The sequence below is a fragment of the Calidris pugnax genome, unplaced genomic scaffold (assembly GCF_001431845.1).
Source record: "Calidris pugnax isolate Ruff unplaced genomic scaffold, ASM143184v1 scaffold54, whole genome shotgun sequence".
Lineage (NCBI taxonomy): Eukaryota > Metazoa > Chordata > Aves > Charadriiformes > Scolopacidae > Calidris > Calidris pugnax.
Window position 1 is genome coordinate 3089755 of NW_015090864.1, and position 25590 is coordinate 3115344.

At 39.9% G+C, this 25590-nt stretch overlaps 1 protein-coding gene across 1 annotated transcript; it reads right to left on the reverse strand.

Moving 5' to 3' along the window:
- Positions 1-769: 769 nt before the first annotated feature.
- On the reverse strand, positions 770-17658 carry AQP1 (aquaporin 1 (Colton blood group)). The gene is made up of 4 exons (XM_014945123.1): positions 17168-17658; positions 4008-4172; positions 3566-3646; positions 770-2645 (listed from the first exon to the last, which is right to left on the reverse strand). The coding sequence occupies exons 1-4, from the start codon at positions 17555-17557 to the stop codon at positions 2466-2468; spliced, it is 816 nt and encodes a 271-aa protein (XP_014800609.1). The 5' UTR covers positions 17558-17658; the 3' UTR covers positions 770-2465.
- Positions 17659-25590: the final 7932 nt, after the last annotated feature.

The following is a 25590-nucleotide window of genomic DNA, read 5'->3' on the forward strand; positions in this document are numbered from 1 at the left end:
TTAATCCTGGAATTCTGTTAAAATATGTTTTCACTTAATTTCCAAGAGCTTTACTGTAAATTGTTTACGCATTATCATTGCGGATAAATACACTGACAAATCACACTTCATTTACTTTGACCTGGATTTTTGCTTCCTTACTAGTGAAACAGCTATTGTACATCTTTCACCTCTTTTTTTTCTTACTGTGGTGATCACAGTTAGAGCACTGAGTATGACTGTTACACACTAAATGGAAAAGGATTGCTTGTCTTCAAAGTTTTGGACTTTAGAACATAGAAAATAGGTCAAGATATTGCTCTTTTCAGGGTGTAGACTAAGGAACAAATTATGAATCTCACAATTCCTCCATCACTGTATGTGTTAAGTTACTTCAAGCTTGTCAGAACAAACTATTTACTGTGGGTGACTTCTGCAACTGCTCATACATTCTACAAGACAAAAAAAAAACAGGGCTAATTTTGGGTCAATGCATGCACTAGGATACCAGCAAATAAAGTTGAAAAAAGATTCTAGAAAGTGGGCACAAGGTCCTGGTATTCTGTTTTATTTGTAAGTATAATTTGGATAGGGTTTACTTCCAGGTGAGGGCCTGCTTTGCATGTCATACAAAGACAGAAGCTTCCTTTCCCCAAAGACTGAAATCAAATCTGTCAAGAGTGGAAAAGCAGAAGTTTTCTTAGTCTTACAGTATGGCACCTGAAGGATGGTGTAGAAAATGAAATTGCATTGTGTTGCAAGACAAATTAAAAATCAAGAATCATGAACATTTCATGTGTTTACACAACTGTTTTTGTTTATTTTTAAACCATCCCAAAATCCAATCATGCTGTATGTACATAGACAATACATGGGATAGCACATCAAATGTAGACAAGAAAGATAAAATGTGTTCTGTTTTAGTTTGCTTGTGATTTAATTTTATTTTTTTTTTCATTGTACATCTGCTCAACTTGAAATGATCCAATCTGTATGGGTTCCCATGTCAACCCTCTCTCAGTGCCCATGTCCAAACTGTCTCTGTAACAGGAGACATCCATTATATTACCTCTAAGGCATTTGTCTGAACGGTAAATTGTGCAGCTTTTTATGTAGGTTCCTCTGGGCCTCATTTCTTATGTAAAACTGTTTAGTGCAGAACAAGTATATCAGCATGTGTCTGCTTTAAATATATTCTATAGTTAGTAGGTAAGACCAGCTAATGCTTTGGGTTACTCAGGAAATCATAAGTAGCACACACAAAAATGAAAACAGAAAATAGTCTTCCACATTGTTTAGAGTTGTTAGTTTTCTTTACGTTTCCAGTGTCATTTATTTTGCTAAGCACTGCTGCAATTCTTTCCACTTCTCTTATGCTTTTATTTTCTTACAAAACAGTATACTAGGCTTTCTGTATAAAACATATATATAAACATTTATATATATATATATATATAAAAACAAAGCAACGACCCCCAAAATGGACTTACACACAGGTATGTATTTCTTCCTCATTCGAAAATATACTGTGTGTGTATCTCTTCATTGTCCCTGAATGTCACAGCACTGGCTATTAGAATGGGGTCAGGAAGAAAAGGGCCTTTTTTTTTGCTGGTTTACTTTAAAACACACAGTTAAATTACATAAGATGAACAAAAGCAGAGTAGTCAGGAAAAATCAGATCCTGTTTACATATTGGCACCATGTTGTTCTTGTTGCCATTGTTATTACCACTCTTCAATTTGACTTCTAATTGTTACTTCCCAGGAATTAATATATCTATACACTTTTTGTCTCATATTCTCTCTCCTCACAATGAGCTGGATGCAGGTTCAGGGAGAATGAAACACTAGAAAATCTAAATAGACTCTGGAACTTTGGAGATTCTTAGCCTGTTTCACTTTTCTGGCCCACTTGCTCAGAGATTATCAATAATTTAGAAAATTATGGTTAATTCTACATAACAAGTAATTTTCAGTGGCCTTTCCTTCCAAAAAGATGCTTTTGGGCAATGTTTTGAGATAGTTTTTCACATGTACTGTTGGGATTAAATACCAGCCTTGCATATTTCTATAAGTACTTTTTCCGGTGTAAGGCCCCCATTACTGGTACAGACGGTTCTCTGTCTCCGATATCTATTCTTTCAGCAAACAGACTGGTCATTTGAACTGCTTATCATTACTGAGTGATGTTCTGGGAGAACCACCCACGCTAAACACACCATAAAAATTGGTGGTGGCGAGGGAGGGGTTAAATTTCAGCCCAATTTATTTAGCTCATACAAAAGTGTCTAATGACTTCTTGGCTTGGAGGCTTTGTAATTGAAAAACCCCAGATATAAAAATGCTATTAAGATTGGGAGTAAAAATGGAAAACCGTGTTGAATTAGAAAACAAAGTACTGCCTGCTGGTTTACAAAGAGTCTATAACACTGATAAAATCTTCGGAAACCAATGTGTTTTGTTTTTTTTTCCCCTTGTCCTTCTTTATTTTGGCTTCATTTCAACTCGGGAGTTCATATCATCTCCTTCCAGATCATACTCTTCTACTTGACCGCTGGTCCACACCTTCATGCGGTCAGTCAGGTCGCTGCTTCTGGGAGCCAGGATGAAGTCATAAATCACAGCAGCACTTGCTCCTCCAATGATTGGGCCAACCCAGAAGATCTGAAACACAGTTCCAAGCCCAGTTAATACATCAGGTATTACTGCTTTTGAAGCTGTTCTGAAAGTCTCTGAGGATTTTTCACCACAAAATTTACAGTGGAAACATTAAAATTATAGTTTATGACCTCAATATTTAGTTAGCTGCATGTTAAGAAACCAGGATTTTCTCACCATAAACTGGCAATAGACCTAGAGTGTGTAGTCAAGTTCTGATATTTGAAATTAGATATCTATAGGTAAAACATCTCTGTCACTCTGTCACATAAATTGGGCAGGGGGGCACAATTTCTAAAAGCCATAACGGCATCAGATTCCATTCTCCCACTGCCTTTCGGTGATAGGTGAATTAGAAAGTAATACTTAATGAAGAGCTAATTAGGGGCTTAATTTGCTACCAGCTGCTGTTTAGCTAGTGGTATTGCTGTAATTGTACTGGTCTATTCACTTAAGTAAAGTTTGGAGGAAGACATAATAAAAATATATTAGTAGACAGGTTTATTTTATTAGAAGTAACATGTGATATTGAGGGATTTGCATGACCGAAGAGTTCTTGAGTCTGAAATCTCTTTTCTTATATTCCTAAATTTGGTTCTACCAGATTAAGCAGTAAAACTTTAAAAACTCATTATACTTGATACCAGATTCTCTGCAGATGACTTTTAAAATATTTGAAATAAATAAACATAAATGGAAATAACCAAAGCAAATCTTCTGTATTACTTCGAACATACAGACTGAGAGTGAGGACTTTGTGATCTCCTGAGGCTGGTCAGGAGAAAAAGGAGATTATTCTTTGTAAAATGGAGTAGAAATGGCAAGTTGCTGACTTGGTGCTAATGATACGTGCTTAAATGTTTCTGATCTTGTAGATTGTGTATATGCAGAGCCTCTTGTAAGTGAAACAAATTTATTCAACTTACCCAGTGATTTTCAAAGTTGTTGGCAATCAGCGCTGAGCCAAAAGATCTGGCTGGGTTAATTCCACAACCGGTGTAATCAATCTAGGAGGTGGAAAGAGAAGCAGTGGTGAGGCATTGATGCACATGTGGCATCTTCATTACAAGAGGCTGCCTGTGGAATGGTTCTGTTGCTCACAGCAGCTTCATTCATCCCACTCACAGAGGGAAAGACTGTTTACCAGGTGCCTCTCCTGTCCCAATAGGGAAATAGGTCCTACTGCAGCAGCTCCTCCCAGATGTGCAACCTCATCACTTATGACACAACCACATGGCCCAGGAAAGAAGGACCATGCATGCTGAAGAAAAAGAAATAAACCTGTCATCTGCCCATCGTCTTCCTGCTTTCACTGGCCCATCCTAAAGTGAGACATTGTAGATATCAAGCGTGAGAGGTAAAACTTACAGCAAGAAGATGTCCCAAGGCAACAGAGAGACCAATGGCCAAAGGTGCTGATCCTGAGACATCATTCCTTCTCCGGTCTGTGGTGGCAAGAACACACAACACCAGCTGGAAGGTAGCAATGATTTCGATACCTAGTCCTTGTCCTGCATTGATTCCCTCTGAAAGCTGCATGGAAACAAGAAGGAAAATGTCACTTGATATTCCCACCTGACTTCAACCAATATGACAAAGTTTCACAGGATCTGGTTTCTCAATAGGAAAACGCAAAATAGGTGATCATTTGAGAGTCAACTAAACATCTCTCACTTTTATTTCATGTTGACTAGATCTTGTTTGACTACAACAAGAGCTTACATACCTAACTCATGTATAGACTAATTTAGGTGTCTTAGACTTGAACTGAATCCCCCCCAATTTCTTTGGTAGTCAGAAAAACCTTCCACAATTCAGAAATCTCTAAGGGCTCATGGGGGAAGTATTTCAGTTTCATAGTGAAGTAAACCAGGTTCTCTAGAAAAACTCACACTGGCAGATATAGATATTCTAACTATATTACTAATTGTGAAATCAGCAGAGTTTCTTATTAATCTAAATACTGTAGAACATCGCAAAACCATGGTAATTTGCATAAATGAACTTTATACAATAGAAATGTCATATTTCAGGAGAACTCTTAGAAACTTGTGCTTAACAAGAAACTGTGGATCTTAACCATTCAATGTTATAACAAGTTTTGACTTCTGCTTCTAACTGCTTTATTCAGTGGTATCTTAGTTAAGATGAGCTGCGTAACTTGATTTTAAGCAGAAGTAACTACACTGCATGGGTAGGATGAAACATGAGCTTGGACACAGGCCAGAGAAACCGAGAATGTGAGTAACTCAGAGTAGGAAGTAAACTCTGCAGAATTTGTGCTCAAGAATAGTGCTATCAGTAGTAGGTTATCCCATCTTTCATAGCCTCTGCATTAAAAATTGCCAGGTCATAAATGACAACATAATTAAATGCTATTGTGACCTGTCCAGAACAAAGAAAATACAGAAAAATCATGCTTTAAATATGTTTTTGGGGTTTTATGCCCTCATTTCTCCCAAAGTAATGCTTCAATATCCTTAAAACTTAAAGATGTCTAGCTGAACTCTTTCGCTTTCCACCTTTGCTATTCATTTTTCTTGTTTCTTCTCTGTAACAAAGCAACATAATTATCAATTTCGTACTGAAAAAAAATGACCAAGTCTTCAGCCAGCATCATAGGAAACCTTTTGCTTTCCTCTAGCAAGTAATTTTATGCAGCCTGCCAGGGCCATTCCACTGTGAGAGCAAGGACTCCGGGCCATGTTCCAAAATGAGGCAAACAGAGGCAAATCTTGGATGTTCTCCTTTGCTGTGGTCTGTGGATCTGCAGTATATAAGTGTAGTATCACAGATGTTTGTTATTTGCCTACTTGACAGAGCTATAGTGTGACTACAGCAGCGGCCTGGACCCTCCAGAAAACAGCAACATGTGGAACACCATGAGTCTTCATGACCTTAACCACATCCAGCCAAAGCATAACACGGGTAGTAGGAAAGCGCATTTCTTAGTATCATGTTAAAATGTACATATATATTTATATATGTATATACATCTCCACATGAGTCTTCATGACCCTAACCACATCCAGCCAAAGCATAACATGGGTAGTAGGAATTTCTTAGTATCGTGTTAAAATGTGCATATATATTTATATATGTATATACATCTCCTCATGGGTCCCTTCCAAATTGATATATTCTATAAAATATATGTGTGTGTTTATGTTTGTATAATCCTTGGTTAGAGTTGATTTGCAGGAGTCACCCAGCTACCAATGCAAAATAAAATCTTTTGCACCTTTTGAATCGGCTGTTTTGAGCTCTTAACAGAACCAGGATGGCATAACCAACATGAGTGGGTTACACTTTCATTGCATTTTCTAGACTTTATTCAGGATTTTAAGGAAAGCTTGAATTTTTGCAGAGAACTTGACTCTAGAAACTTGAGCCTCTGGTAAGGTGAGTACTGTCTAAAGCTTAATCCAATTCTAGCAGCAAGTAGTACTATACTTTTCAGAGACCTCACTACCTGAGGCTGTTAATCTACACAAAGGCAAAAATCAACCACTGGGCTTAATATCTAACATTCTGGTACTGAGAATATCCAGAATATAAGGTGACCATATCTCTGGTTCTTAAATGGATAGAATAATGTCTAGAAGTATAAGCCACCTCTAATGGAGTGCTGGGGTGAAGGGGTCCTTTTCCAGTGGCCTGTACTCACATTGCAATGACTTTCTTCCCTGTGTTGGGAAGATACAATAGATATAATCCATATATATAATCCATATTGGTGGGTGAACCAAGAGACATATAACATAATCAAATGAGGACCATTAAACCCAAGGGCAAAATTAATAGAAAATCATTATCTAGCCATGACCGTGAGAGTAACTTGTTGAGATAAACACCTGCTTTTTAGGTCCCAGGTAATTGGTAGCAGTCATATTGCTTCCACTTCTCCACAACATCAGGCGGAAGATGGGAACTACAGGAAAGGTAGCTTTTTCCCTTAACGTCCATGTTTACATGTTTAGCTGACTGATTTCCACAGCTTCAAGCAATAATGTGGGCAAATTAATGGTATGTTTTCTTTCCTTTTGTTTTCCTTTTTTTTTTTTTTTTTAGAGTAGGATATTTATTAGTTGTCTGCCTTCAGAATAGAAATGGGGGCAGGAAATTAAACTGGCCCAAGGTAAACCCAACTGTGTACTTCTCTAGTGGCTTCATATTTTTCTCATTAAGAGTAAAAGTATACCAAGTTCAAACCTGTTTCCCGTTACTCGGATAAGACAGTTTGTTATGCAAGGTGTTTTTATCACGTGGTGTTATGCTCCATCTCATCCAGCAAACCCTTAGCTGTGGATTGTATCTTCTAGAGTTCAGCCTACTTTCATATAACAGGGATTAGTTTCTCATTGTTCCTGAAAATTGACAGGCCTCTGGAAATGTAGAAGTCTGTTTTTCAGTAAGGGAATGTCAATTTTCTCCATTCTTATGAAACACTTCACTGCAAAGCCATGATGGCTGATGCGTTTTTAGACAGAGAAATGTTAAGCCACAGCAATTTAGTGACATATAACATCACTGATGCCTGAGACTTCTCTCCTTTGCATATCCCAGCCATCCCATAGGTAAAGCAGCTTTTGCATAACTACAGCAATAGCACAGCTGGTATATAATAAAAAGCATGTTGTGGACTGACTATAAACGTATTTCATTTTATTAAAGTATTTTTAATATTTATGTCAGGAGAAGAACTATGTTCTCCTGTCTGCACAAAATCTAGCATTTTAAGGAGCTGAGCTGCAATAAATAATATCTTTATATCAGACAGTCCTCTTTCCTTGTCTGTTGAATTTAAATAAACAGCTAACAACTTGCACTGGGGCTGCTGTTTTCAGCATTCCAAATTATTAGCTTATCTCTGTTGTGGCAGACTTTTTTCTTGAAAGAAGACTTTTAGCATTCTATTCAAGCAACTTCTCACTGTCTTTCTGTATTTTCTTCCTGTATCTTAAACTTCCCCTTCTTTCACTTTCCTAATTTTTCTTAATATGGAAAACTCTTCACATTAGTTTGAATGGTTCATGCACTCTTCTTCATCCCTACACTGGAAATATTAATTATGCTGCTTTATACCAACTAACTATCATTTCAGTGTTTAGCTGGGCAAATTTCTTTAATGCAATGTACTTCAAATGTAATCTCAGAAATTAATCTCCCTAATTCCCTCAAAACCATCTTCCACTATCTGGCATCCCATTTTGTCTGACTTATTTCATTCTTTCAGCTCCAGCTCTGTCATAAAAATAACTTCCATCTTGATAACATACCTTTCTTCTGCTGGAAGTCTGTCCCAGATCTCCAGAGCTATAAAACTTCCTTTAACTCACAGACAAGATGTATTCAGAGACTTTATCCCCAGCTATTTAACTCCAGTTATTCTCTTCTCTCCTTACTAGTAGCCTGCTAGTATCACTCTGAAATGGATGTTTCTGTACCTTTAACAGTATCACTCTGAAATGGATGTTTCTGTACCCATTATTTCAGTGTTCCAGGTTCAGAGAGTACAAAAGTCTCATTTCTTTAGTAAGCAGAGTCAAGCAAAGATCTAAAGAGTTTCACTTAAAATTTTATGACAGGAGCACTCAGAAGAAGCTTCTTATGAGGCAAAGAATTAGCTTTGGATTGTATCCTAGATCAACAATAGAAGCATTCAGCAGAACCTAGGGACAAAACATATTGTCCTTTGCTAGATTATGCTTCCTATAAATACAGCCTTAAGAGCTCTAAAGGGGACTCATTCAATTCCCAAAGCACAAATCATATTTTCCATTCTTTGGACAGCAGACACCCTCCAGGAACAAGAGTAACCTCCCTCCTCCCACCCTATCTTCAGGCTGATGAGAAACTAGCCAGGGCTTTGTGTTGCAGCAGCCTGGCATGCCATAAAGAGAAGAGTGATGGGTTCGTTTATATTAAACCAGAGCACATAAAGTTTACATGTGAGGCCAGCGACAGACAGTAAAAGTCAATTCTTCTATAGGATTTCCATTTAGCACAGCTAGTTAGAGATAGATCATTTATCTCATTTACACTTTTATTTTTTGATGTGCCTCTGGGAAAGTTGCTTTGGGAAAATGTTTTTTTTTTTACATGTTGCTGCTGAGAAATAAACAACTTCTATTCAGAGGAAGAGGAATGGTGTGTTGTTTTTTTCTTTTCTTTTATTTTCTTTACCCAGCAAAACCCAAGATTGAAGCACTCATTTATTCCAGGGAACTATTTGTTATCTCCTGTATTGTCAGCCCAAAAGGAGAAGGTCTTTCAATGGGGAACTTTGGGCATATCTGAAAGAGCTCAAAAGAGCCTAATAAAATCTTCCTTTCTATGTTGTTACTGGAATAACTAGGTGGATTTGCAGAAACCTCACAGTATGGTTGTTGGCAATTGCACCAAACTGATATTTGTTTTATACCTCTAGACAAACACTTCAGCAAACTTGTGAAGTTTTCAAACTTTCCAAGTCTGACGCAGTTCATACTTTCAGTCTTGCGCACAGCATTGAAGATTTGGTGTTTCTGTGGAGCTAAAAAACACCTTTGAACACATGCAATGGATTTCAGGAATTTGGGGAACTTTTCCAGCTCCTTCATTTCTCTACCTTATTCATGAAGAAGTCTTACCAAAGCAGAGCAAACCTGACTTTATTCTCTCCTCAGCCCAAATACAGTTGTCATTACCTTCAGGAGACGTTGTGTGCATATGTGTAAGGAAACGTGCCACAGTTCTGCTTTGAAAGCATTCATTCATTTCACTTGGCACAGGATTTGTGTCAAGAGCCTGGAAAAGTCTGACTTTCTGTGGTACCCCTCAGTGGTTCCTGGAGAGCGGATGCACAAGGGTCTACCAGGAAAGTACACAGAAGATTCCTTTGCTCCTGGAATCTGGCGCACAAATGCCAGAGGAGGAACCCCTTGCAGAGATTTCAAGGCACATTTTTTCCCTCCTGCTGTTTATAGAGTTTCCTCCAGGATGCCTGTCAGGCCCTGTATATTTGATTTAACAGGTTCATGTTGTGCTTTAGCCTGAGATCTCATTGACTTCAGCAGAGTTGCAGCAGTTAAACACCAGCACTAGCTTTGCCTCTGGATGCCAGAAAGAGCAGTACTTTCCCATTAAGTTGCACATTAATAAATACACATGGCCACATGCTGCTCCCAGCCAGGCCAGAAAAACTTCCAAGAGGCATTCACTTGCTCCATGACATTGTTATTAATACTAATCTGGAGGTACTGAGGAGCACAGCCACAGATCATGATGTCTCAGTGTGCCAGGTATCACATCAGTCCACAATGAAAAGGGTGCCTCTGCCCCCGCATGTTTGTAATCAAGAGAAAAAAGTTTAAAACCAAGGAAATATAGAAACTGAGAAACGCAGACACATAACATACAGATAGTTTGCTGTCTATGAAGTTGAGCACAGGCACAATAGTTTGGACTGGCTTTCTTAACTCCGGAATGGAGATTTTTCTAAGAATGAAGATTTCTTTGATGTTTTCAATTGTGATACCAGGTAAAAATCCCTCTGTTATTGAATTCTCTCAATTAAGCTAGAGAATGGACAAATAAGAAAAAATGTACTGCAGCTCTAAAGAAAACAGGCAATTTCCTCTTGAGACAAACAGGAAATTTTTCAAGGGTTATTTTTTCTTCCTTTTGTATTTGTGATGTGGTTTAGTATCCCTGCTTTAAAAATGCTTCTCTTAAAGGTATCTATATACAGTCCAGATAGTTACGTGTATTAAGATTCCCTGATTAAAGAAATTATGTTCTCAGGTCACCTGGAGGTTGAAATTATCTGCTGAAGTACACAAGCCCAGCTACAATGACTTATATGTTGTTTTAACCATTGCATCAATTTAACTAGAAGAGATCTATAATATTCATTCTCATGTTTGCTGCAGAAATTTCCATTTGTTCTCAGGCTGTGGCTCTTACCATGTCAATTCAGAATTAACATCCACTAATCGATTTATTTTTTTTGCTTTATTTCTAGTTAATATGAATTAAGAAATGAAAAATGGCTTTACCTACCCTGAAGAATCTTTCTATTAATCTGTCTCTGGTGTGTGAGCAGTGTGTATACATGCACAAAATATCCAAATACATATGGTATAATACATAGAGTACTAAGGAAAGAAAAGCAATCTTAACTTTATTCACCAGTCAGGAAGGGTGGTGGCAAAATGAATTTCCCTATATTTCATACTTAATTCTACTTGGTTTGACAGCTGGTTAAACACAGAAAAAAAATTGTTCTCCAAAAAATCCCAGCACAACCGCATTTGAACTAGAATATTAGCCAATCTACCAAATTAATAATGTTTTTAGGTTTATTGCAACTCATTATTTTATGGCTGGCTGTGCACTCCTTTCATCGCTTTCTATCATTTCTATTCAAAGAGAACCTTTAATCTAAGGCTTGCAGAACATTTTTTAGGCAATGTACCGGTCATCCTTGGATCTTCTGCATGTGAGCGCAGTTCATGGTATAAAACCCACTTGAATCAATGTTGTAGTGAACCAGAAAGTCACCAAAAGGCTGACATGCAGGTGGATGATCACTGAGGGCCTTCTTTTATGCCAGAAATCACCACACTGCTGCATCCCTGCATGCTCGCTGCCAAAAGCTCAGGATAGGGCTATAGTATTATAGAAGCACTAAGCAAATCTTCGTAGAACTGGAAATGAGAAATAAATAACTTCTGAGACCTGAGATAAGGATTAGAGCTCTAAGCCCTGTTATCCCCAAATGTTCTGGAGGATGGTGATAACTATCAGGTTTACATCTCAGCCCAGATGTTTCTGCTGTCACTGTGTGAACACCCTAGAAAGCAGCCAAGAATATGGCCAGTTTTGAACAGGTGCTTTTCCTGTGTTCCACCTCCCCAGCCTGGTGTGATTCAATACAATGCTGGCATGCCATAAAAGACTGCTGCTGCAAAATTGAAATTGAATAATGAGCTATTGTTGTGGCACTCATTGTTAAGGAATAAAAACGGGAACCATTTTGCTCAGTCTAAAAATGCAGTGACTTCTGGTCCCTTGTAGAAGCTGGAGTGCTTAAGAATGCAGATGTCCCAGCACAGGCTGGGTTGGCAGGAGAAGCCTACATTGGATCAGAAACAGGGAGGGCAGAGGGCAGTGACAAGGAGAGAGAAACTCAGTGTGTTGAAATCCGAGAAAGGCGCAGTGTATAATCTGCACTGAGAAAAAGGCATCCAGGGATTTTTAATAAGCGGTAGAGGTCAGGAACTCAGCCACATGTCTTGTCCATCCAGCGGCACCTCTGGAACTGCAATTTTCCATACTGACTCAGAGGAAAAGCAGCATCACTTATTCAGTTGTCCACTCACACTGTCAAGCTCTCAGTTTATTTTGGAAGTTCTTCCAACTCAACCCGACTTTATTTAATTTGAGGTTGGAGAAGAACGGACTCATAGGGCGCGGGCAGAAAGAGAGGGAAATCACAAGGTAAACACTGAGTCATCAAGGCCAACCATCCAAGTCCTGCTCCCCTTGGTCAGAGGGCCACTACTGGTACACTGGTTTGGACCAAATGTGGGGAGTTTGGCGATTCCTGCCTGTGATGCCCTCTGAGACAACTTTCTAAAGGGTGCGAAAGATTCAGTGAAGAATACCAGGGTAAAAATATCATTATTGACAAACACACACACTGTTATAAAGTGTGGCAGGTCTCAGTTTTATGAAAGGGAACTCTCAGTGTGGGGGCAATTTTATGTTAGCACTAGAGATCTCTGTGTCTTTGAAATTTGTTGGGACAGAAATCAGCACTATGTCTTAGAGAGAATATGATACAACTGCAGAAGCACATCGTATGCCCCATCCTATGATCCAGTCTCCTGGAGACAAGAGATTGACCAGCCTTCAGCTTTCCCAAGTAGCAGAATAAGGCTGGAGCTAGGGGACACAGAGACAACAGAGAAAAAAAGCCACCTCTAGTATAGGGGTTCAAAGCTGCTCTGCTGCTGCTGGACAATGGGCTAACTTATGGAAAGGGAACTCATTCTGTAGTGTGACTTTAGTGAACATGGAAGGTTCCTCCAAACAGCAGATACTGTTCTGGTATGAAGAAATCAAGGACAGCAAAGGGCTCCTGTCTTTGAGAAAGGATCTGGAGTTAGTTGCTGTGTGTTTATCACCAAAGGGCATTGCACCCTTATGTGCACCAATTCTTCTGCCACAACTGCTCCACCTTTGGGGACACTCTGCTGAGTGGTTGTGGCAGAGACACAGCTGATTGCACTGGAAACCCAAAGGTTGTTCCAGCAGCAAGTGACTTTCCATGACCCATGAATGGTATCTATATGACTATTCACTTGTCTTAAGAAAAAGCCCCAGACCTCTGAATCCACTGAGGACAGGTCTCTTCTGGCTTTTCCAGAAAGTTCTTCGGTTGCACAAACAGCGTTTATCAGTCCACTGAATGTTTTTTAAAACCAAGTCCTTCTATTTGTTATTCTTAGTTGTTTTTCTTTTCACTTTATCTAGCCTGAGCAACATTACCTTCAGGTTTGTTTTCATTGCCTACAATTTTTGATCCACTTATAACTTTTAAAATAATATCTTCCATCATAAACTTCAAGGCAGAGTTTTCAAATAGTTTCCAAATTGTAGCCCTGAGACTTAGGGGGCACATTTCCTGGCACGCTAATCAGTACTCCAAAATATAGAAATCATGAAATTGTAAAGCAGTGTCTGCATTTTTCACAAACTGATTATTTTCACCAAAAGAAAAAAAAAAAAAAAAGAAAAAAAAAGAAAAAAGCTAAGTTTAAGACATTTTCTCTGCATGTTTTTAAGAGCTTGATAAAAATACTTGAGGTAATCATTGCTGAACCACAAATATTGTGTTACCTTAGAGTACAGAAGTCTCCTATCACCCGCCTTTCCTGCTTGAGCCCTTTGTTGGTCATTAACTGCCCGTGATGAATAGTTTCTTCCATTATCCAAACTCCAGATCTGTCCTCACTAGACAATAGCCAGCTATGCTGGCAGATGAGTGCATTTTGGATTAGGTATTCTCTATTCTTACAGTTATACCTAATGGAAATTTGTAACATAGTAATCCAATTGCCAAAAAAAATACAAGATGATGTAAGAGTAAATATTTAAATTTTTAGAACAACAAACACACTGCATACTCCTCTTTCAGTTTTTCCAGTTCTTGATGTTTTTACTTTTTTACCCACACCACTACTAAAATATATGGGAAGTTAAGTGTCTTAAAAGGATTCAGTAATCTAAATACCCCTCTGAATATTGTCCAGAATGCCTTATTCGGAACCAGCCAGAGTAACTAAAAATATTTCCATTGACTTCAGTAAAGTTTGGATCAAATTCCTCATAGACAACTGTTTTGTTTGCCTTAGTATAAAACAGACCCAAATATTGAACATGTTAAAGGAGCATTCTGCTTTTTCATTCTCCCTTCCTTCTCTTTAGCCTTGCACCTTCCGTGGCTGTTTTTTGTGCTTTATTTGCTTGGATTTCCCTTTTTCCCTTTGGACAATGAGAAAGGCACAGATTCATCCCATTTCATTTTGGATACTTAACAGAGGCTCCCAAGCCTGGAGCCACATCATGCCCAAGAAGAGCTGGATGCCACTGGAGGACAACTCAATGGATCTAAAGGCTGACATACCTCTCTTTGTCTCTCTTTCTCTATGAACTAGAGAGAAACCTATGGAAATAGGCAGAACCTCAATGCAGGACCTACATCTGGGCAGGATAAATCTAAGTTGAGGCATACAATCCCACCCAATATCCACTGGAGACACTGGATAGCCATTGACTCTATTAAACTGTTCCCACCACGTTTTTCCTGTAAGAAACACCCCTCCAAGAGCAAGGCAGGGTCAGAACAGTCATATACATGTAAGCCCTCTTCTCAACCTTGTCAAACAAACAGCACTCCCTTTCTCTCTATTCTTTTTCTCAATAGTGAATCTACACCTTGCTTTCCACGGGAAGGGCAGGAAGACAAAGCAACTGGCAGAGATGCCAGTTCTGTCCCTCCCCTCCTTGTCCTCAGGTTGAAGAGCATGACATAAAAGCAAATCTCTGTGGTTTCTCCTTATTGTCTATTTGTTGAAGGAGGCAGCGTGCTCTTGGTGTGGGGGTTGTGGTTTCAGGATATGCCCCATTGTGATCGGTTCTGCCCAAGGACAGCAGTTCTTCCATTTTCCCCTGCGCTGGGCTCAGACCAGGCTCAGAGCTCCCCTCTCAATCCTCCCCTCCCCAGACAGTCCAAGCTTGTCAGTGGGAAATGAATGGATTTGCTTTCCTCTCTACTTCTTTCTTGCAAGAAAGGAGAACATCTGCTGCCCTCCTCATCCCCAGGGAGGTCTCCCCACTGCTTCCCTGGCCAGAAAACTTATAAGTGGATGTGAGAAAGAAAATAAAAAATAAGAATTCTGAGTATTTGACAATGACAAGCACTGAGACAGGGGCTTTTAAGAATTATTTTATCCATTAATTCGTGTACAGAAACTGTTGCCAGATATGTAATATTGGTACAATGGAGACTCACACTATATGGTTTTACCTACAGGGCATTTTATGGCCTTGAAAACAACATATTTGATTGTATTCCAGAGGTGTTTCTCAGGACAGAGACGAGAAGGTTTCAATGCTAACATGCAGTTTTTAAGATTCATTAAATAGTCTCTTAAACTTACTAAAATCATCTATTGCACTGATATTTCCTGATCTTTCCATCTACCCCCCCAAACTCTTCTCTTCTGATGTATCTTTATGCGCAGGTCTGAATTATATCTTGTAGCTTGGAGAGTTACTGACTGAGGAGCAAGAAGAGCTTGGGGTTATCATCTACTCCCCCCTCCCAGGGCTTTTGGACAGAGGAAGGAGCCAGCTGTCAGCATTTTGTGGCAAGCAAAAGGGGGAGACCAAAGGCGAGTGCTACTGAAACCAGACCTCCCATGTTTAATGGCAGTTGGACCTCTCGAGGAAACCACTTGGGCGGATACCCTGTCCCATGCGGTTGAGCTGTTCCCTCTGCCAGTGGTTTCAGAGGAAAAGATCACGTATCACACACCCAGCCAGAGCCTTCTGGAGTTAATAAAATGATTCACTCTTCTTCCCCAAAATGCTTTGGATTAACCCATCAAAATTTCTAAAACAGTGGCACGATGGAATACCTGTGGGCACCAGGCTCCTGAGAGGTAAGCAGCCAACCCAGAGTAACACTGAGTAATACTGAGCTGTTCAGGAATCACCTTCTTAACATCAGATTTTATTATGTTTTCAAAAACTGCCTCATTTTCTGAATTAACTGTAATGCCCAGCATGAAAACCGTACTATTTTATTTGTTAATTTAAAATTTTTTATTCTTTCTTCCCTTTTTGCCTAAGTGATTTCTGAAGAGATACTGTATTTGCGGGTTTATGTCCCAAATACCCCTGTGGACAATGATGGCTGTAAGATTGCAAATTAGCTCAAGTTCCAAATTGCAGCCAGGAATATTCTACAAGGAAGGGACCACAGAAAAGATGTGAAATACTTAACAGAATCAGGTGAAATAAGCGACTAGAAGGCAATTTCCATTTATAGCAGTACACTCTGTGTACTGCTGTGGCTGTAGCACTGCCTCTGACAGTGGGATGATTTCAAGTTTAAAAGTGTATCTTTTTTTCTCCTCTTTTAGTACAATGACAAGAGTAAAATGACAGCATTTTGAGGAGGAGGAACTGTGGCCAGGCAGTTTTTATGCAGCATGATGGTCAATAACTGTCAGCACCTGGCTGGGAGAGGGCTGAAACTGCACCCCTGTTAAAGGTAGCTGCCTCAGATCCTTCTCCAGTCTACACCTGAGAATTCAAGGTGTTTCCCATTTTTGCACAGCAAAAGGAGAAATGCACAGAAATTACAGCTGGGATGCTATCGTGCAGGATCTGAGCTCTCTGCTTAATGCAACAGGTGATGCTCACACCTTTGGTGATAAGGTTTCTCTTGCTACACATCTCACTCCCTGGTCCTATAGGTTTTCATTGCAGTCATCATCAGGTTACACAAACCATCAATTAGGTATTGAAAAAGAACCACATTCACAGAAACAAAACCAACTTTGCTACATGCACATTAATCAACATGTCACCTGAGAACTTCTGAACCACAAAAGGTGGTTCAGTCAGTCATGCAGCTGCCAGTGATTTCAATGTTAATTTGGTGTCAAAAGGCACCTTTCATCCCCTCGGATGCATAAAATCAAATATAAGCAAAACTGATCCCAACCATAACGTCCTAAAGTTCTGAAATGGGAGTGGGGGGGGACCATCTCTATAGCAAAGATCCATCCTGGCATCGGTCGGAACTGGGTCCCCTGCTACAATAAGCAATTGGCTGCCTGAGGTTGCCATCACCACCATCATCATCCCCACCACCACACACACACACGCATCTTTAGTAGATTACAGGTGTTGCACTTCTACTTGGAAAAAAAAAAAAAATGAAAGAGGAATTAAAAGTTTCTACTCACCGCGTTGAGCCCCAGGAGGTTGTTTGGGAGAGAGGAGGTGACTCCTGACAGAATAGCTGTGGCCACCACTGCCCCCAGGCACTGGGCAAGGATGTACATGAGCGCCTTGAAGATGCTGATCTGGCAGCTCAGCAGGAGGCCCAGGGTCACAGCTGGGTTCAGGTGTGCACCGCTGATGTGGCCCACGCTTTGTGCCATGGTAGCAATGGATAACCCAAAAGCCAGCGAAACCTTCACATTGTCCTGAGACCTCGTTGATGTTTTGTTGCCCACTACTGGGAAGCTAAAACCCAGAGCCGAGCCAATGCTGATAAAAATAAACAGACTCATTGCAAGGAACTCAGCCACCACTGCCCTCCAGAATATTTTCTTTTTGAATTCACTAGCCATCTTTCCTCTCTTTCTCTCTCTCTCTCTCTCTCCCCTCTTCACTTTCCCTTCTCCCTCTCTCCCTTCCTTTGCCTGATATTTTTCCTTTGAGGTCTGTAGAGAAATCTGGAGAAAAAATACAGTCCTTGGATTATTTATAGGGCTTTGGGTGGTCTGTAGGAGGGAAGGGGTGTTGCACAAAAGGAGGAAAGAACGTCTACATAGATGCTGACTGCTAGATTGATGTAAGATACTGTATGCTTGCCAAAGTTTTTTCTTCCTTTTTTTTTTCCCCTCCCTTAACAGCGTTCGATCTCCGCTGCCGTTTTGAAGAGGCTTTTTTAAAATCCTTGGAAAAGCCTTTGTGAATGCCTCAGGAATTTTACCCTCACTTCTTTAACTCCTGTATCATCGTTCAGCACATGGATCGGAGTGAAAACTTTTGTGGGATTTCTCTCTCGAGCTGGACTGAAACAAAAAGGAAAGTTATCTGTGCAGGCTGGTGAGTTATTCACACTCAGCTTAACCGGCAGCAGATAACATCCGAAAGCAGTAAATAAAACTGGCAACTAAAACCACATTCTAGAGACTTAAATACCTCAGTTTCATTGGAAAACAGGTAGAATTGTCTCTTCTGCCGGCTCTGCGGAGACTTGGATGTGTTTCTGATGCCAAGCCTGATGGCTGTATGGACAAACACACGTATTTACAGAGGCTCACGCACGCTGGTGTTAACTGGTGAATGGTAGGGATTTGTTTTAATCTCTGTCACCATCGTGTAAACCTGACATAACCTTACAAGTAAACTGGAAACTTTGTAGTGATGCCATTTAGATGCAGAGAGGTGGGTGATTTGGGGTTGTTTGGGTTTTTTGGCGTGGGGGGGGTGGTTTTTTTTTTAAATTTACTTAATTTCTTCACTTTTTTCCTTTCAAGCACAGAGGTGTCTCAGGCTTTCCCAGCCCTTGCTCTCCTGCACTCCTCCTAACTGGCAGGAAAAAAAGCAATTTGGGGGCTTCCTCGCCCACGTCCTGTGGTGACAGTGTATCTCAGGCTGCTCTGCTGAAGGTCCTGGCTGTCACCAGGGAGACTGGCGGCTGCCGCTGAGCCACAGGACTGGCCGGAGACAGAGACAGAAGGGGAGAGAGAGGGAGAAGGGAAATTACATGCTTGATTTTGCAGACAAAATGAATCTCCTGGCAGTGCCAGAGTGTCTTTCAGAGCAAAAGGTCTAACTGCCTCTGGTTTTATCACAGCAGGACTTTGTATACACGCCTCACATTAACCCCTGTGTTATCAGATCTCTGCCTGCTTTAACGGCTGGTGGTACCTTCATCTTTAAATCAGGGGGTTTGCTCTGACTTCAAACTGCACAAAATCTGATCCCAAGTCAGGAACTAACTCCCCAGGCACAAGTCTTGAAAGACGGGTACTTAAAATCAGCCTCCTTCCCTGCCTCCTCTTTTTTTTTTTTTCTCCCTCTTCTTACTTTAATGCACTGGTGTCAACTTCTAAATTGTACTGAAATTAATTCAAGATTTTTTCACTTGGGCAATATGTCACTGTGAAGATAAAATGACATACACACCTGGGTAGCATTAGACAATCAAGAAGGGCTTTTAAAATATATTAGCTTTTCAAAAGATGATTTGGATACAAAGCTGAAGACTGCTTAAATAAAAATCCAGATGTCTCTAGCCTGTTGTCCCCCAAGCTCTTATTCTTTCTAGACATCAGATGTTCTTGATTTTCCACATAACCAATTCTATTTCCTTCTGTTTTATAATACACTTACACAACAGAACTGTACCAGTGAAAAAAGGAAAAAGCAAAGAAATGGGAACAAATTAATTATTGGTTCTATCCTTCTAATTACAGTGGGACTTCAGTGAAGAACCATGTGACAGACAAATAGAAAATTTAGCCAAACATGGTGCATGGTGGAATTTTAATATAAGAAAGAGTTGATGTTAGTTGTATCTCTTCAGTGAAACTTCTTATTTACTGCAAACAGTCTCCAGGACTTGAAGACCATAAGGGACCAGCTTCTCTGGCCCTACCAAGAAGATGCCCAAGACACAGGGCATACATCACACACCTCAGGGAATTAGGGAAAGCAGAGCTCTATGAATAGTTTACAAGAGTTTCCATGTGTCCCAAATTGGCACCTGTGGGATGGAGCTGCCTAGATGTTTAGCTGTGTCCACAGGAAATTCCCTTTTTACTCACTTCTTCCTACAATTAGGATCGGGATGACCAAACAACCTCTGTACCGGTACTGATAAGGTGAGAAGGAATCCCTCAAAGGAAAATTTCTAGAACCCAGGAACATAGGCTGGGGAAGTATTGCAAAATGCTTCCCGGATTTTGACAGTCTCCTCCTCCTCCTGACTGGCCCATGGCAGAGACAGGGTACAGGGCAAGCAAGACCTTTAGTCTGACCATTGGAATTGCCTTGGCATATGTGAACAATACACAAATTCAATGTGTCTCTGACCATTGGAATTGCCTTGACATATGTGAACAATACACAAATTCAATATGTCTTGAGAGCAGTAGATTGGTCACCCTCCTTGAGAGTTAGATAATATACTTAGATTTTCATCCTGAGACTCTTTGTTTGTATTTTATAACTACTACCCAACTCTCATTTGATATTTTGGAACTAGATGCCACCAGAGAGGTACAAATCAATAAAAATACCATGCAGACAGAAAAAAAAAAAAATTAAAAAATCATCTGAATTATACTAAAGACAAAAACCATTACATATAAACAAGAAAAAAACATAACTAAAGAAATATGTGGAGCTGTTAGCCACTCTTACCCATCTACAGTCTGATGTGAACAAAATCACTATCACCACTGCTGTGTTGTTATTAATTACTTGAGAAGGAAAGAACAAATATTCTGCACAAGTAGAGGGAATTGGCAGAGTGGACAAATTGAATCAACAGTATAAGTGTAATGAGGAGAGAAGAGAGAGAAGGCATGAGTAGGGCAGCAATACATCAGGTGGACCTCTTCAGAAATGTCCTTCACAATTCAGATCTAATTGGTGCCCAACTCATTATGCCACTCTTCCACAAAAAGAACTTCCTCCCACCTTACTCCAGCTAATGGCAAACACCCCAGCACTTGGCCAAGTGCTCAGAAGGATGTATGCCCCATCCCCATAAACCACCATGAACCAAAAAAGAGAAAAATCCAGCATTCTGCATATTGGATGAGCTGGGTTTTGTGCAGACGCCTCTTCTAGCCATGGTTTTAGCTTAGGTATCAAATCACACTCAAAGATGAGGTCTCTTTTTTTTCTGGAATTATGTATTTAGAAATAGAGAGAGATGACTGCCAACTTTATGTAAGTGTTTAGGAAAGGCTATGAAGAACGTATCTGATGGGAACAAGAGGGAGAAAGTAGCTTTTGAGCTGAGGGGTGATTCTTCACAGATGATTTAAACCCTTGTACTCTCAACAACTCTCTAATTTAGTTACACTAGAGACAGTTGAGTGAAAAATCAAGCTCACAGTACTGGATATTTAATTGCCAAGATCCCAGGGCCAACACATTTTTTGTCTGAAACAAATCAGGTTTTGAAGGGTTGTAGCTCAATCCTCGCTTAACATTTCAGTCAGAAAACAAATGTACTTGTTGGTTAAGTGGTAGGCTTTGTTCTGTGCTCCCACATGTCAAATTGCTCAGGATCTCTCTACTATTTGAACAAGAAACAAATGTCAGTGACTGCAAATCTGGTCTTGGCGAACGTGACTTCTCCGGGAATTTTCCACTTAGGTGAAGGAACAGTCAAAGTCGAAGGGCAGAAGGAACGTATGTCAGTCTAGCAGCCAAATGACTGGAAGAACCAGGGGAACTTCAGCAAACTACAATTATTCTTCTCCTGAGAAGAATTAGTTATCCCATGACCCTGCCAGCCAAGTCTTTTAGCAGGCAAGCAGCAATTGCTAGGAAAACTATATTATTCAGTTCCAGAAACAACAGCAATTTTTATTTTCTGCCCATAGACTTTGACCCCTCTGAGGCATCACTGACTCACCACCACAGAGAAGAGGAAAGCCATGCAGCAGGGAAGAACTAGGTGATCCATGGATTCTTGACCCAGTATCTCAGAAATGGAAAGGTATCCAGCACTGCTGTCAGGAATAAAAATGTTTTGCTATGTATTCTGTTCCGGACTGTCCATACAGAAAGATAGAGTTCAGAGGTTGGGTTTCCTAGAAGAGTAATGCCACTGACTTAAACAGATTTACACCAATAGTCAGGAGCTACTTCCTGGGCTCAGTTCACTTTCTGGTGAGAAGGAGAACCTGTCCCATTTTGCTAATGTAAAAAGTACGAGGTGTCAGTGGAGTCAATGTAAAGACACTTGGGAATTTCTCTGCAAAAGAGATGCCTGAGCACAACTGATACCTGACAGCATGAGTAAGTGTCCAAGAACTGGGAGGGGTTTTAGACTGAATCCCTGACTTAACACTCCTAAATCCAGGAAAGATGGAAGATTTCAGACACATCCCCCTCATTAGCATTTGTTATCAGTTGATCCAAGCACCCACTTGCTCCATATGCCAACTGCTGAAAATTCCCTCCTTTGCTACTCGGCTGACTTTGTTCCCAGTGCATAAACTCAGAACCTGCAATATCCTCTTACAGAGCCAGACAATTAAATCTCTTTGTAAAGCTGAACCTAAATTCTCAGAAATTCATCGGGGAGGATCAGCAGTTATTTATCAACCATATGAATCACCTGCTGTGCCGGGAGCCAAGGCGGTGTGTCACCCTGTAATGAGCAAATTTCAAAGGCATAAATTGCACATGATTAATTTTCATTTGGGTATTTCATGATTTAGTGAAATAAAAGCAAGGTCTAAAGACTGATCAATTTTTTCCTTTTTGTAGGAAAAATCCCCAGTCTGTACCTTCCTCTGTGTTCACCTGGCTATCATAATTCTCTTTGATGGATTTTCTTTTTTTTCTTTTTTTTTTTTTTAAATTTTCACTACATATGGATATGTGAGCACTTCCCAGTTTCTGCTCTTCATTTTCCTTTTTCTTTTTTTGTTTCCCTTCAGGCTACTGTAAGACAACCAAAGAGAAAAGTTTATCAGTGAATAAATCTGTTATTGTACAAGTAAATGAATGAAATTCTGTATCAGCAGAGGCAAACCTACATACATCAATTACCAACTTAGTCCAGATAGATAGAGGTCATGATTTAAAAACTGTTTTTTCTTGAAGAGATATTAAAGGCATGTGAAGAGATAATCACTCACAAATGTCCTTGGAGAGTTTACTTCAAATTTCAAGTTGTTCTCTTCTCTGAGTGTAGAAGACCTTGCTGCACTTCCTAAAAACACATACAATGGAGTGATGAATGTGTTAATACAGCACAATTCTTCGTCACAAGTACAACAAAGCCATGTGGGTGGCATTTGTCTCTCCTAATTGTAGGTATCTACCATGAAAATGGCTCCAACTGAGCTGGTGTCCTTTGTCTGCCTCTTAGTGAATGCGTAGCATGGGCATTTTCAGGATGTGATCACAGTCCTCGATTAAAGACATCTACACTCCATTGACTCCCTTTACACAACTATTTAGGCTGCCTAGCTCCAGAGTCAGCACTTACCTTTCTCTGGAAATCTCAATCCTATGGCCATGAGAGCTGTACAGCTGCCAAATATGTCAGTTAAAGGACTGCTATTATCCTTTTTTTGACACTTCTGGGACATGAAAGAATAAATACAACTGCTTTCCAACTGGGACACGAGGGAATTTCCCAGACAGCTGCTAAACCAGCCTGCATCGGGAACCAAATTTTTCTTTCACCCTGATTCATGCGTAGCACCAAGTTGACATGAGTCTCTCCAAAGGAGGTGGCATTATGGACCATGAGGTTTTTACTCCTGCCTGCTCTCCAGACACACCACATGTAGTGCTAGAGCAATGGTACAGAAAAGTTGACTCTCACCAGGAGCATCTTTCGTCTGAAAGCGTCTTCCAAAATAGGCATTTCTTCTCCCCAGGCATACACACTGGAGAGACAAACCACACGCTCTGCTGCTTAGCAGCAGGCAAATTGCAGCAACATTAATACACCAACCAATGTCCCTCGTAGAGTAGCAATGCATGGTAATCAAACAAATCTCAACACACTTTTGGAGCAAGTAATTTTTGTGAGAAAGGGAGTATGAATCTCTCACCATAAAATGGGAGAAAATCTAATGTCTTTCTCCAAACAAAAATTCTCATATACGTGTTATTTAAACACAGTTGTTTTGTGAAATGGTTGGTTTCTCCAGTAACCCTAGAAAATGCCACCACAGTGAGGGTTAAATTCCAATTATTATTTTTTTCTAAGCAAATATATTTAGCAACAATTGTCCTTTTGAGTTTCCTGTGCCCAGTGCATCACTGGGAGGTTGACCAACTTTTTTTTCTTCCCCCCCCTCCCCTGCACATTGTGTTACATAAAATAACAAGTCTGCCAGGAATATCGGGCATGACACATCAGTGACTGTGCTAATGAAAGCCTTGGTAGTTCATTACAAACACAAGAGGTGAATAAACCATTGTTATTGCTATAGGAAATTTTTCAGTATGGATCACAGTTAGCTCAGTTTTTTAAAGTCCAGGAGAAATTAGGTCCAATCTTTGCAGCCATAAGCTGCAAAGTTCCACTGAGCAATGCTGATTATTTGGTTATTTTGTCTTTTGTTTTGAGGGAGGCATTTTAATGTAGTTTTCATGAGTTTTGTTACCCAGATTTCACCATTGCCATGTGCTCTATGCTTTGTTTCACCGTGGCTCAACCACTCAGGCTCACAGCTTGTGTTTGGCACAGTCCGAGGTGCTGATTCAACACCAGATATTTCTTTATAATAGTGAATTTCTTTTAACTGCCAAGTGTTATAGGTCACTGGATGTTGAGCTGATATGAAAATAAAAGGGAGACCTTGAGGTGAAACTTGTGACCTATTTCCCAAGCAGGAAAAAGCCCCGAGGTGAACTTTGTCAGGTTTATCACACAACAACAGTCTGTGAAGTGTCAGCTGGACTTGTCAAATCTGTGAGATCACACTGCAGCAGCAAAGCAACTCACCACCTTAACACAGGCTGCAGAAATAATGTAATAAAACAAAGTAACTATAGGCAGAGCGCTTGCATGCCTTGCAGAATGCTGTTCCAGAACTTCATCGTAAACAGAGCATCTTGGGACATTACTTAGTCCTTCCTGCATCTCCAATTACACTTACAGTCCTCCTGACAGCAGTTTATCTAGGCTGCCCTAAAGAACTTCCTCAAGGCTGGTGATTTTTGTCCCCCTTTCGATGACCAATTCCAGTGCTTACCATTAGAAAGGTTTCCTAACATCCAAACTTCTCAAATTTCCTTTGTTGCAATCAAAGCCCAACAACATGTGTCTTGGAAAACAATTTATATCCTTTCTTTCAAAAATTTGTAAGATTTTTAAAAGATTATTAGTCTTATTTTTTTAGACTAATCAACTCATTTTCTTACAAACTTTCCTCTATTGGTCTTCTTGATTTCTGTGCATTTATTTTCTTTCAAAAATGTATAAGATTTTTAAAGATTATTAGTCTTATTTTTTTAGACAAATCAACTAATTTTCTTACAAACTCTCCTCTATTGGTCTTCTTGATTTCTGTGCATGTAGTTTTTTATCTGGTGCTTGTATGATTATAACTCCGTGAATTTGCTTGGTAGGATAACCTCCTTTGTAGTTCAGACCAGTTTTACAATTCACAGGGTTCATCCTAAATTCTAATCTTGCACCTCTTGTGTACAACCACCCCTTCTATCTCAGTAATGTTTTCTACTTTGATACCTGGTCACTACTCCATCACTCAAAATATTAACCAATTGAAAATAACACACCAGAAAAAGATCCTAGCAGAGCCACTATCTCAATAACATGTTCAATTTTGAAAATGAATAATTGCTAACTATCTCTCAGGTGTAATTTTCCAACAGTCCTGCACTTACTGCAGTTTCATAATGCTGGCTGATATTGTTCTCC